General features: G+C 36.8%; 1 protein-coding gene across 5 annotated transcripts in view; it reads right to left on the reverse strand.

Moving 5' to 3' along the window:
* Positions 1 to 1,389: 1,389 nt before the first annotated feature.
* The window catches only part of LOC127252883 (uncharacterized), a 33,901-nt gene continuing 20,921 nt past the window's right edge, over positions 1,390 to 14,369 (reverse strand). For 2 of the 5 annotated variants that reach the window (XM_051277249.1, XM_051277252.1), the window contains 5 exons: positions 3,906 to 3,987; positions 3,402 to 3,527; positions 3,055 to 3,135; positions 2,030 to 2,155; positions 1,390 to 1,958 (listed from right to left, as the gene is read on the reverse strand). In XM_051277249.1, the coding sequence (XP_051133206.1) occupies positions 1,893 to 1,958; positions 2,030 to 2,155; positions 3,055 to 3,135; positions 3,402 to 3,527; positions 3,906 to 3,987 (481 nt within the window). In that variant the 3' untranslated portion in view covers positions 1,390 to 1,892. Of the gene's footprint in view, positions 1,959 to 2,029; positions 2,156 to 3,054; positions 3,136 to 3,401; positions 3,528 to 3,905; positions 3,988 to 10,048; positions 10,260 to 14,369 lie in introns of those variants that run through there. The other 3 variants (XM_051277254.1, XM_051277253.1, XM_051277251.1) reach the window with 2 other exon arrangements.

Genomic DNA, 14,369 nt, shown 5'->3' on the forward strand with positions numbered 1-14,369 from the left:
TATCACGAGTATGGCCCCACCTATTGCAATAAGTGCAGCATGGACGAGAGGTCCCACGAGAGTTCCCATGAGGACTAGGATCACCTCGCATATGTGAAAAATGTGAAGCTAGTAGAGCAGACTTGTCTCCAGAATCAATAATCGGATGTGCCACAGAGGAGACACTTAATAAGCGAGAATAAACATATCAAGAGTCGGAACTGTTGAGCTGAAAATGAGTTGATCACGAACCAGACTCAAATCTGGACCAAGACCAACTAGTGCACACACCATATAGAATTGTATCACGCTGAGCAAGCTCCTTCGCAGCCGTTTTCCCTGGAGGTAAAACTAAATTGAGTTCAGCTTTGATGGATGAAAGTTTACCGAGATACTCTGGAATTGTCAATCCGAGTTGACGAAAATTGACCAAATTAGATACCACGCTGTAAAGGCGCTGAATATCATTGGTATATAAAGTCTTCGCATGTCTCCAGAGATCATAATAGTTTGTAAATTTGGTAAAAATTGGATGAATGCTTGGATCAATAGATTGCCAAAGCAAACTGCATAATAAAGCATCAGACTTGAGCCATGCGGCTTTCTCAGTGTCAGCAATCTGAGCGAACGAAATAACAAGGTGATTTGCCAAAACCTTGACCCATACACCACATTTGGACAACTTTAGACCAAGAGCCATAGTTAAAACCCCCAACCAATCGTTCTGTAGCAATAGCCGGGGTTGGAGAAAGAACACCCGTAAAACAAGAAGACATGGTTGGACAATATTTGAATTGAAGAGAAATCTAAGCCACAACTTAATAACAATCCAACTTAGGAGGAGAAATCAAAACACCCTTGACAGACAGCAGACCGAAGGAAATAGGAGAGGACAACGCAGCGGGCGGCGCGGTAGCGGGCAGCACGGCGGGTTAGGGTGGATGACGGGATAAAGGTGACTCTGATACCATGAAGAATATCGTTGTATATTTTTATTATTTTTTCATCAAAAGAAAGAATGATTTTACAATATATAAAACCCTAATATATTAAAACTATACAAAATACCTAAACTGCCCTCATACTATTATAAATACAAAAATACCCCTATACATAATATATTTGACACCTCTCACAAAACATTACTTCACAAATACTAATTAAATAAAAATTAAAATCAACATCTCATTTCAAAACAATTTCAAACCACAAACAAACAAGATTTTACTGGTTTAACAAGTTTGATATAGCTAAACCTAGAGGACAAATTTGGATAGAATGCAAGGTCACAAACAAACGCAAGAAATCAAATGCGAGAGTATGATTAAAATGATGCAAAAAAGAAGGGGATGAAACAAACAAATGAAGCAACGAGTGGTATATACATAGATACATATTAATTAATATTTTTTTAATCTACAATAAACAAGCATATTTTCACTCATCCGGCAGCAACTCTAAATAGAGTACGTAGCATTCTCATATCCGCCTCTCAACATCCTTGAATACAATATTTTAATTAAATAATATTTTAATATATATATATATATCTTATTAGCAAACGGATCAGAAGTTCTATACTCATTTTATGACAATTCAATATAACATGACTAGCATTTTCATATTCGTATCACAACATTTCATAGTACAATATTGATTTAAAGTGTTCGATCCTTAGTTCCATAGGGAACGTATATTTAGTGCATAGAGAAAAGCATGGCTTGAAATTGTTCTCATTATTGCCGCCCAGTTGCCATACCAAAATACCTCTCTTTAATTTTATCTTTTGAAGGGTGGCTAGCTTGATCGGACACTGTAAAATTAATCAGTGAGCATGCGCCGGCGCCGGCTATACTTTTTATACAACAACCTCCCCAGATGAATGCAGATCAACTTTGGTTTCTTTAGCAAGTCTACACAGAAAATGTTTCATCTGCAGGTTTTGATCCTCCAAGCATTTGATAGTTGGACCTCACATTCTGAAAACAATTAGATTAGATCACATTGATTGATAAGGGAAACTGAAATTGATGCGAAAATAGAGCAGTACCTCCAGCAGCGTAATGTAATAGAAATCTTCCATATGCTGCATTAGAGCACTTCCATCTCGGATCGCCCGGAAAATGTTTATTTCCGTGTTCAATATCTTCTCGACAAGTTCTTTCTCACCTCTCATCTGCCACCATTAATAAAAAAAGGACCAAGCTTTATGTAAATCATAACTGCAAATCTTGCAAATTACTAACCAACATGCAGTTTACTAAAGAATTATCTCTCTTCCATGTGGTTTAAAAATTGGGTAATTTACATGTGATTTGTAAAACCCTACATAAAATCTCCTACCAATTAAAATTCAATGAAGAATATGCTCCAAATGCTACAACTACAATTGAGATTTCAAGTTTGACTAAACAGACCGTATATTTCAATTGCAGTCCTGCTATGTGAGACATTATCCATTAAATTTTAACTGCTGTAGGTTATGTGTAAAATCTTATAAAAACACAAATAAGTTTCAATGCAAATTTTAAACCACAAGAGAGAATGGTGATTCTTAGCAAACCACAGCAGTATATTGCAATTTTGCCCATAATAAAAAAAATAATAACCTGAAAATTAATAACTAATTATCATTTAACTAATAAGGAGTATGCACCCATGTAATACTGTACTGCTCCAGAAAATGGAAACAATTCTGCAAACTATATCTTATCATTTTTTATCTTTTTGTTCAGAACACCACTTAGGCACAAACATGTTAGCTAATGCAACAAAATCAATTTTGCAATAGACCAAGCTTATCTATTGTACATCAGGGCCCATGGGTCAAAGAATGAATTCAAATCTATATATTGCAAGTAATTCTGTGGATTTTATACAGTATCCACATAAATAATTTAAACTTATACTTTCTGTAAAAAGGTGAAAATAGCTCAAGGCGTGAGAGGTGCTTTAGACTAGTGATGACACGCTTGTAAACAACTTGCTACACAATAGATCATCACTGTTTCATATAATAGAGATATAACGAAATAAGATTCGTGCTTATGATATAGAGAATGGATAGGAACATACGAATTCGGTGACAAGAACATCAGGAGTTGCTTCTCCAATGACATCACCTTGATATCCATCCTCAAGAACATCCATATTTTCCTGCAATGGGATAGCTTAAAGTTTGTGAAACCTAGAAACTATTTTGCAAATCAAGAGAGGTATGGAAAGAGAACAATTCTTCATAGAGGAGGAGGATTCGGCTATAACTCAAATAATATTAGGTTGAGATAAGAATACAAGTGGAAAAAAAGTAAAATAAATAAAAGAAAGAAAAAGGAATGATTTACAGTGTTATCATTAAGTTCACCTTATAAATGTAGATTTGACTTTCTTAAATTATATAGAATGTTGATATGACTTCATACCATTTCATATTTGAGATCTCCAGTGGCCAAATAAACTGGTTGAGCTACATGACAGTACCCCATCAACCGTGGTACAGTTGGTATAATGTCCCTATGGTTTACAACTCTCCAACTGTCCTTCACTTTCTGGTCAGCACACACGAACTAGTCAAAATCTTCACAAATATCTCAATTGCAATCTATGCAAAAATTTGAATAAGATAAATATTGATAGTATAGAAATTGCTTTGTCATGTACTATTCAAGGAATTGTTGCAGAAGACGAAAATTGTCCATACTAGATTTTATTTAAAGAGTGTATTGTCAAGGACTTGTTCTTTAACAGGGCCATTTGGTTCTTTTAATTCGTTCTATGCTACTGCCAATAAGTCAGTCGGCCTTTGGTAGTCCACATTTGCAGTTGTGAATAAATGTAACAGAAAAAGAAAACTATCCATTCTACGTGATCCAACCTTAAACACAAAACACAAACATGTCACTACGAGCTACTGTCAACAGCATCACCTCATTGTAGATTTTTGCAAATCTTCTATTTCCCACTCTTGGTGATCCGAAGTTATACATGGTCACCTTAATAGCTCCTCGTCTGTGATAGATAACAAAGATAAGGTGTCAAAATTAAATTCATCAGCAATAATATACCAAACTCAAAACCATTGGCTAATAAGTTTTGGAAATATATATGTGTGGTCAATGCAAGCATGGGAAATTTCCAAGTCTACATACCACTGAAAGTGAGATATCAACTAAGTACCCAGACATTTATCATGGATCCCCTGTAATGCTATACCATGACTTGAGAGGAACTGAAAGCTGACCAAAATAAAGGAAAGAAAACTAAAATTTGAAATATTCTGACGTCCAATGAGTATGTGATAGAAATAAGAACACAATTTTATAGCAATAAGAACTAGTTTATTACTAAGAAGAAGAACTAATCTTCTCTCCCCGGCCGTAGCCACCTCACTCTAATCATTTGCATAATTCCCCCTAATCCTGATTACCATTTATTTATATCAACTAATAAATACAATTATAAATAAGATTAAGGACTAAAGTCAAAATACCAAATAATTGACCTTTTTACTAACATAATAACACTACGGTAATATCATGAGTAGACTAAAGTGTCATTTTCCGCATTGTGTATAGACACGAAGCAATACCAGGACAATTGTTGCCAGTGCTTGCACTTGCAATTGTTCCATATCAACTCTATCCCCTCTAAAAAAAGCCTTGTCTTCAAGACGGAAATTTGGAAATTGGCCATGCAGATTCTTAATATTCATCCGGGTGGCATTATCCTCAGAAAGCCCTTGCCACTTGATCAAAATTTGGTTACATCTCGCCTGTTTTGCTGTTGTACTCGCTCTTCCAACACACGCTCCGATTCAAATATGGGGATATCACAAATATCTAAACTACAGGGCAGTTCGGATTCTACTAAATGGTCCCCGACTACTTTTTTCAGTTGGGAAACATGAGAAACAGTGAATCTGGCTGGATTCCAGAAGATGCAAATGATATGCTACAGCACCAATATATTTCCCTAGTTGGGAATGGCCATAATAACGTGCAAACAATTTGTGGTGGCCTGTGGTTCGAATCGAGGTTTTCCTATACAATCGAACCTTCAGAAACACTGCATCCCTAACATCAAATTCCACCTTTTGACGGTTTGCATTGGCATACCTTTGCATTTGCATTTGTGCCCATTCTAGATTGAACCGTAGCATCCGAAGCGCTGCATCTCGACCACCAATAAATTCAGCCACAACTGCTACTTTACATTCTTTTCCAAGGTAGCGGTGTAAATTCGGTGCCGGGCGTCCATAAACTGCTTCAAATGGATGATCTTAACTGCTGTGTCGAAAGCACTGTGCCCACATAAGGAAACCCCCCAATTTCCATGGTCGCTCCGACACAAACGCTAAAGATATATTTCAATCTCGGGTGATATGCTGAATTAAATTCGAGATTGGATCCCAGGAGCTTAAAAATCTCCTTCCAAAATGTGCTTAAAAATACCGCATCTAGATCAATACTCTTGAGAAAGGTACACCGTGCAACGGCACCACATCCTTATTAAATATTTCAATGACGGAATGGGCTGAAAAGGACATGCGTAAAGCAATAAAGTGCACATTCTTGGTTAAGCAGTCCACTGCTACCATTACAAAAAAGAACCCTAGTTATGAAGTCCAATGAGGTGCCTTCCCAAATCATTGTTGGAAGGAAATGGTTGTAGAAGACTTGCTGGAGAGGATGTTTCATATTTTGCTTTTTAGCAAATGATGCAACTTGCCACATAATCCTGTACTTTACGGTACATACCCCCACAATACATACTAGAGGCAAGACAACAATATGTGTGATAAACATCTGCATGTCCTCCACCAAAGGTGGAGTGAAACTCACACAGAAACCTCCGGATCCATTCAGAACCCTCCAAAATGACCATCGCAACTGACCATCAATCAACTCAAAGTTACCTTGCGTTGTTTCTTCACTTTGTAACTTTTCTTGGATTGCTTGGAGGGAAGGGTCTCTATATTGCTCAGCGCGTATCTCATCCCAACCTAGCCATGTGGGTGTGAGAATGGCTTCTAACTCCCATTCCACCTCACCGTGTTGAGACAAAGAATCAACTTCAAAATTGACACAACCCAGTTTATAGGCGATATCAAAAGATACCCTAATAGTTTTGCCATCCACGCTTGCTGTCAAGTGGTAGCAATTCGTTGTGTGAGCAAGTATTTCATGCTATGGTGATCTGTACGTACTGTGAACCGTCGACCAATTAGATAAGGACACCAATGCTGAATCACAAGAAGTAGACCCATCAATTCATTCTCATAGGTTGATCGTACGAGGGCTCTACCCACTAACTCCCTACTAAAAAAAGCGATGGGACTTTCATCTTGCATAAGAACAACTTCTATATCCGTTCCGAATGCATCATACTCTATTATAGAGTGCTTATGAAAATCACGCATAGCTAGTAAGAATGCCGTAGTAAGAGCAGCCTTTAAGGCATCAAATGTAGTCTGTGTAGGGGCTGTCAATTAGGATGGCGTTGCTGATTTCTTGTGTAGTTGTGTAAGCAAACAGGCTATGGTTCCAAAATGTCGAATAAATCGCCTATAATATCCCCGTAAGGCCGAAAAATCCCCATACATCCCTCACCGACTCAAGAATTGGCCAATCTACCACTAATATAACTTTCTCCAGGTCCATTGTCACTCCACTTCCCAACACAACATGACCCTAGTATTCCACCGAAGTGCAGCCAAAAAAGCATTTGTTGTTAGTTGGTTTTCCCGAAAAATTGCTAGAACACGAGATAAATGACCAAGATGGACTTCCCACGAGCGATTATATAAGTATATCGTGAAGGAAAACCAAGACAAAGTTCTATAAAAGTGACCGAAACTTGCATACATACTAACAAAGGCTCTTCGAGGATCTCAAACTGAGTTTAGTTGTTTAGAGAAATAAAGGGAAAAATATTGTTATATTATTCAAAAGAAAAAGAAAAAGGAAGAATACATTTATATAGCCATTTAGAAAATTTATCCTAACAAACTACATCCAACTAAATCATACATATGGATATAGATATAGATATAAAAATAGATATAGATATGGACATAGATATTAATCTAATAAATCTGTAATCTCGTATTATTTTATTACTCCAAGAAAAAACTAAAAAATATATTTAGTCTGCTTTGGACTACTACTTTAGGCTAGTCCCATAATATACAATTAGACCAAAAACAATATATTTACATATATATAACAATATATATAACACTCTCCCTCAAGCTGGAGCATAAATGTTGAACATGCCAACTTGTTACAATGGTATTTAAGTCAAAGGCTAGGCAAAGCCTTGGTCAGTAGATCAACATACCTTTCCCGACTCCCCTGAGCAACAAACCTAGGATGTTGCTCCATATACACTTCCTCGACAAGGTTGCCATATAAGAAAAACATTTTTTACATCTAATACCACAATGGCCAATTATCGCGAGCAGCCGAAGAAATCAATATGCGAACAAAGATCAACTTGGCAACGGGAGAAAACGTCTCAGCATAGTCCACACCGGAAATTTGAGCATAACCTTTAGCCACAAGGCGTGAGACGAGCAATAGAGCCATTAGAATGGAACTTAACGGATGATGACAGACGATTAATCAAGAAACAAATTGTAGAGACAGCATCCGCCCAAAACATCTCAGGAACCTTATTTAAAACAACAAAGCGCGAGGAGTCTAAAGGAGATGCCAGTTCTTACGCTCATCTACCCCATATTGATAAGGTGCATCAACAAGTGAAAACTGGTTAAGTATACCACGCTGACACATATTTTTGTTGAATTTCTGTTTAGAGAAGTATTCCTTCGCACTATCACTACGTAGACAACGAACTCGAACATTAAACTGAGTTTGAATTTCAGTACAAAAGGCAGAACAATGAGAAAAGACTTCACAACGAGATTTCATAAAATATATCCATGTCATTCGAGAAAAATCATCCACAAAAGTAACAAAATACCGAAAGCCCAGTTTTGATACTATAGGACAATGACCCAAACATCATAATGAATTAATTCAAAAGGACTATTTGACCTTTTATTAGACCGTGGAACAGACACTAGCCGATGGAGCTTAGCAAACAGACATAACTCACAATCTAAAGACATAAGGTCCGTTTGGATTAACTTAAAAAATAAGCAAAAAGCCAAAAAGAGAAGTATATATAATTCGATTTTATGTTTGGATGAATCATTATAAAAAAAATTTATTATAAACAACTATTTGAATGTAATAGAATTGAAAGTGTTTTCAAACCGTTAAAATTACTCAAAATGACATACTATTAATATAACTGTATTTTTCTATAAAACTTTTATAATTTATTTTTCGATTTTATTAATTATATTTAAAGATTTTAAATTATAATATAACAATTTTATTTTTAAAATTTGATTATTTATATTTTTAAATTTTAATTTAAGGGTAATATATATAATTAAAACATAAAATTATAATCCAATATTAAATTATTTGTATTTTAAAATTTATTTTAAAAAATTATATTTAATAATTTTTATATAATTAAAAAAATAAAATTTTTAGATTTGATATCACAATTATAATTTTATATTTTAATTATAGTATAATAGATAAATTAAAAATAATAATACAATTTTATTTTAAAATTTTTCTTAAAATATAATACATAAATCAATTATTTATTATTATTATTATTATTATTATTGTTATTATTAAGGAAAATAATAATTTTAAATTAAAAGTGCTTCTTATTTTAAAAACGACTCTCAATGTGCTTCAGAAAAAAGGACTTCTCAGATTCAAAAGGTGCTTTTGCTTTTGGATAGAGTAGCTAATACAAACAGATACAAAAGCCAAAAGTCCCGCAAAAAATCAATCCAAACGGGGCCTTAACATGATGAAATTGAGGGTGTAACTTCCTCAAAAAGGACAAGGACGGATGACCCATTTGGCAGTGAACGTCAAAGGGAGTGTCCCTTTGACATGTGTCATTTACCAATAATCTTCCTTGCGCACAGTCTTGAAACAAACAATGATCAGGAAAGAATGAGACATTAAAGTTTAAAGCTTGAGTTAGTTAACACAAGGCCAGGAATAAGTAACACAGAATGTAACTCAAGAAAGGTCTAGGATTAGCGACACCAACCCCAGTTACTTGTTCACTAGGCCTATCCTCAAGGGTAACAGATGAATGACTAGAGGAAGTAGAGGATAAAAGGCTCCGGTTACCTATCATATCGTCAGTTAATCAAGTGTCAATGACGCACTTGGAAACAGGGGAAATGAGACATTTATCTGCATTACTTGATTAAGCTGTGGCGCTGATTGACTGAGATGAAGTCACCAAGCTGTCTTGGGACACAGCAAGCCAAGCATACTTATCGGAAGAGATAGTAACCATGTGAGACTTATTGTCGGATGTAGTCACATTATTCAACTTCTTGCAGAATCGCTTAGTATGTCCATGCTCATCATAGTAATAGCAAATGATGCCCCCCACCAATGGAAGTACCACATGTATTTGATGAGTTACCTCTAGCTTGACGGGACGAAATGTTGTCACGCTAGCTAACCAATGCATGTTGTTCAGCTCGATAAAAGCTCTGACAAATATCATAAATATGCCAAACATTTCCTTCCCCAGAGTATAAGAAACCTAAGTATTCTAACAACTCTTCGTATCACAGTGAGTAATTAAACTCACTATATCATCCTCAATTGAATTCTTGATTTGGAGGAATAATCTGGAATCATCCCTCAACCAATCATCGTAAAAGGGGTCTGTACCTAAGGTTGGGTCATTGTCAAGATGATTAGCTTTACTAATACTCTTTAGATACATCTTGATAGTTTTAAACCAATCAAGATAGTTCGATCATTCAATTTGTATTCTGTGATCCTCGGAATAATAGGTACTCCATCAAGAACAATCTTTTCCGTCCCAAAATCTGATTTCTTATCCTGCATTATGGAAACATCAAACTTGCACCAAAAATTGCACCAGAATTGCACTTAAGTTAATCACATAGCCAACCTATTACTATCCAGAGACTTATAGAGAATACCGGCGGCGGCTGTGGGGTTGATGGTGACGAACATGGCAGTGAAGCCGTCTCCAGAACGCCTCACGCTATGCGCAAGGTGTGAGGCAGCGGATGGATGGACTGGAGGCTGATAGCGATAGTGTCGACTCCGGCGATGACAGCGACCGTAGACGGAAAAAACTCCTATGAGATTAGCCTCCAAAAGTCCGATCCCTATACCCTAGGTCAATAGCTGTGATACCATGTAATCTCTTATTATCATATTACTCCAAAACAAAACTAAAATACATAAATATTATTAGAAAGTTTGGGGGAAAATTATGAAATTGTATACTTGATCATCAAAATAAGGAGCCTATATATAGGCAATACAAAATATACTCAATAGACTCAAATCTAAGTAATCTAATCTATGAATAAGATCAAATCTAGATATAAATCTAATAAATCTAAAACTGAATATCTAAAATATCTCAACAACATTATAATTCAGCTATTCTTTGACACTCCCCCTCAAGCTGAGGAATAGACGTCTTCCATTCCCAACTTGGATACAAGATCATGGAAACTCGAACTATTCAGCCCCTTTGTTAGAACATCGGCTAATTGTCTCTCTGATGGAACATAAGACATACATACTAACACTACAAAAAAAAATTATTTTTGTAACAAAATATTTTTGTCTCTAAATCTACTTTTTCCGTTACTAATGATATTAAAGACGGAATTATGAATGAAATTACGTTAGCTACATGAACTTTAGGGACGGAATTCCGTTTCAAATATATTATTTTTTGTAGTGTAACCCTTCCTCCAGTTTTTCTTTGATGAAATGTCTATCAATTTCAATATGCTTTGTCCTATCATGTTGTATAGGATTATGAGCTATATTAATAGCTGACTATTGTCACAGTAAAGCTTCATAGGACCCTCCTATTTGACTCTCAAATCATCCAAAATGATCCTCAACCAAAGTAATTTGCATAATCCTTAAGCAATTGGCCTAAATTCTGATTCTGCTGATGACCTTGCCAGTACATTCTGCTTCTTGCTCCCTCATGTCACTAGGTTACCTCTAAGAAAAGTACAATACCCCGCAGTTGATCTTCTATCCACTAAGGAGCCAGCATAGTCAGCATCGGTGTAGGCTTCCAAAGTAAGAGTGTCATTCCTTTTGAACAGGATTCCCTTCCCTGGATTGCCTTTCAAGTAGTGCAGTACCCTGTAAGCAGCTTGAAGATGAGGTTCTCTTGGATCATGCATGAATTGGCTGATCAAACTTACAGAATATGCTATGTCTAGTCGAGTGTGAGCAAGGTATATAAGTCTGCCAACCAACCTCTGGTACATTCTTTTATTCACTGCTGGTTCTTCTTTAGCTTCTCCCAATTTTTGGTTTGGATCTATTGGAGTAGAAATCGGCTTACACCCAATCTTCCCTGTTTCTGCCAATAAATCAAGCACGTACTTTTGTTGAGATATGAAGATCCTTTGTCTAGAATATGCCACCTCAATACCGAGTAAATACTTCAATTTCCCTAGTTCTTTTATTTCAAATTCTTTCATTAGTCTCAGCTTTAATTCATGCTTCTCTTTCTCATCATTTCCAATCATTATGATGTCGTCCACATACACTAAAAGAGCAGTCACTCCCCCTACAGCTGAATGCTTAATGAAAAGCGTGTGGTCACATTGGCTTTGTTTGTACCCAAATTCCTTCATGACTTTTGCAAATCTGCCAAACCATGCTCTAGGAGATTGTTTTAACCCATAAAGGGCTTTTTTCAGTTTGCACACCTTGTTACCGGCGTCCCTTTCAAATCCTGGTGGAATGTTCATGTAGATTTCCTCATTTAAGTCACCATGGATGAATGTGTTCTTAACATCATATTGTAGTAGTTGCCAATTAAAGTGAGCAACCAATTACTGTGTTCAGTTTTGCAACTGGAGCAAATGTTTCTTGATAATCCACCCCATAAGTTTTGAGTGTATCCTTTGGCTACTAACCTCGCTTTATATCTTTCAAGGGATCCATCAGCCTTGTACTTCAATGTAAAAATCCATTTGCAATCAACAATGTTTTTTCCCTTTGGTTTATTAACGATCTCCCATGTTTTATTCTTCTCTAATGCATTCATCTCTTCTCTCATAGCATCCTTCCATTCCCGTTTTGACAATTCCTCAAACACATTGTGAGGGATGGCAATGGTGTTCAAACTCACAATGAATCCCTTTTGGGCTGGCGATAGGCGCTTAAAAGAGACATAGAGAGATATAGGATAGAGTGGTCGTTTAGTGCATTCTCTGGTTTATTTTCTAACAGCAATGGGAAGATCCACAACAGTAGTTGAATCAGTAGACTGTTCAACAGATTGTGTGTGTAAAGGTAGATCTGATCTTACCGTCATTTTTTTCTCAGAATTTGGATTGGATTCTTGGACTTGTGTCAGTTCAGGACGGTCTTTGTCCTTGAATACACCTAAGGGAACTTTGGAAAATTGTGAGTGATGCTGGTTGGAGAAGGAGATGATATGGGTTCAGTGACAGAATCGGGTGACTCAGATGTGAGTGGTTCAGAGGACTCAGGTTCAACCGAAATATGAGGAGGGTTTTGTTCTTAGTGACTGCGGGGTGGCACATGCGGAAGGTCAAGGGTTTTAAGTGGTTCGAAAGACTCACAAGTACTATCTTCCATCATTGAAATCTCCCTTGAAGAGAGGACTTGGAAAAAGGTCTATTTTCTGTGAAAGTGACATCCGCAGAGATGTAAAATTTTTTGGTCAAGGGGTGTAACATTTGTTTCCATTTTGAGTGGATGAGTAACCGAGGAAAACACATTTGATGGCTCTAGGGTCTAGCTTCCCTCTATGTTGTTTCTGGACATGAACAAAGGCGGTACACCCAAATACCCTAGGAGTGAGGCCATTTGAGGTTCTGAAGTGAGGATAAAAGCTATGAAGGGCCTCTATGGGGCTTTTGTTTTCTAACACATGGGAAGGAAGTTTATTTATCATATATGTGGCAGTAAGAACGGCTTCTCCCCAATAGGACTTAGGAGCATTCCTTTGAAACAGTAAGGCTCGGGTGGTGTTGAGTAAATGCCTATTCTTTCTTTCAGCTACCCCATTTTGTTTGGGTGTCTCCACACATGATGAATCATGGATAATCCCCTGTGATTGAAAATAAGGTGACAGAATCTGATTGAAATAATCTCTAGCATTGTCTGTCCTAAAGCTTTTTATTTTGACCCAAAATTGATTTTGAACCATTGAATGAAAATTAGGTATAACAGTGCTAACATCAGATTTTTGTTCAAGAAGAAAGAGCCATGTGACCCGAGTTCAATCATCAATTAAGGACACAAACCAACGAGCCCCAGAAACATTAGGTATAGTGGAAAGACCCCATATGTCACTATGAATCAACTAAAAAGGATGAGAACTTCTTTTATTGCTAATAGGAAAAGATGCACGGATATGTTTTGCCAATTCACAATTGTCACAATGAAATTCAGAAATATCTAATCCTTGGAACAAATGAGGAAACATTATTTTTAAAATCCTAAAAGAAGGATGACCAAGACGTAGGTGATATAGCCAAATGGCATCTTTATTCGAGGAACAAAGGAAAGAAGAAGGCAAGTTATACTTAGGTTTTTTAGATGGTTCAAGGTGGTAAAGACCGTTCCTTTCCTTAGCAAGTCCAATCCTCCTCCCCGAGTCCTGGTCCTGAAAAACACACTAAGAAGAGCAAAAAACAGCATAGCATTTAAGATCATGAGTTTGGGCACATGGAGAACATTTTTAAGGATATGGCTAGGTGTGATATGTATATCTCCAATCCCTGCAACAGTGGCTAAGGAACCATTGGCCACAATAATTTTTCTATTACTTGGATATGGGGTATAGGTGTGGAAGAGTTGAGATGTGGGGGTCATATGGTCTGTAGCACCGGAGTCTATGATCCAAGAGTTGGTACATAATTTGTCTAAGACATTCATGCACACAGTTTTACCTGAAAGAGCCATTGAACATATTCCAGAAGGCTTCTCAAGACGCCCCAACAAACTTCTCAATCTCTCAATTTCTTCACTATTGAACCCCCCTATTGCTGGATTTTCCTCAATATTGGGCTGCTCTGCCATATGCGTTTGAGGCCTTTGCTGCTGCCCCCCACGGTAGCCCCGCTCTCGGCTTGGAGGTTTACCATTCAGCTTCCAACCCTTCTCCCTTGTATGCCTGGGTTTCTTGCAATAAGTACACCAAAGATTGTCTTTATTTTCTTTCCTTTGGTTATCTCTACCCAAGTGTTTAGGCATATCATTCTTCAACTTCTCCTGATT

This window comes from Andrographis paniculata, unplaced genomic scaffold, assembly GCF_009805555.1.
Source record: "Andrographis paniculata isolate CXL003 unplaced genomic scaffold, ASM980555v1 Contig49END, whole genome shotgun sequence".
Lineage (NCBI taxonomy): Eukaryota > Viridiplantae > Streptophyta > Magnoliopsida > Lamiales > Acanthaceae > Andrographis > Andrographis paniculata.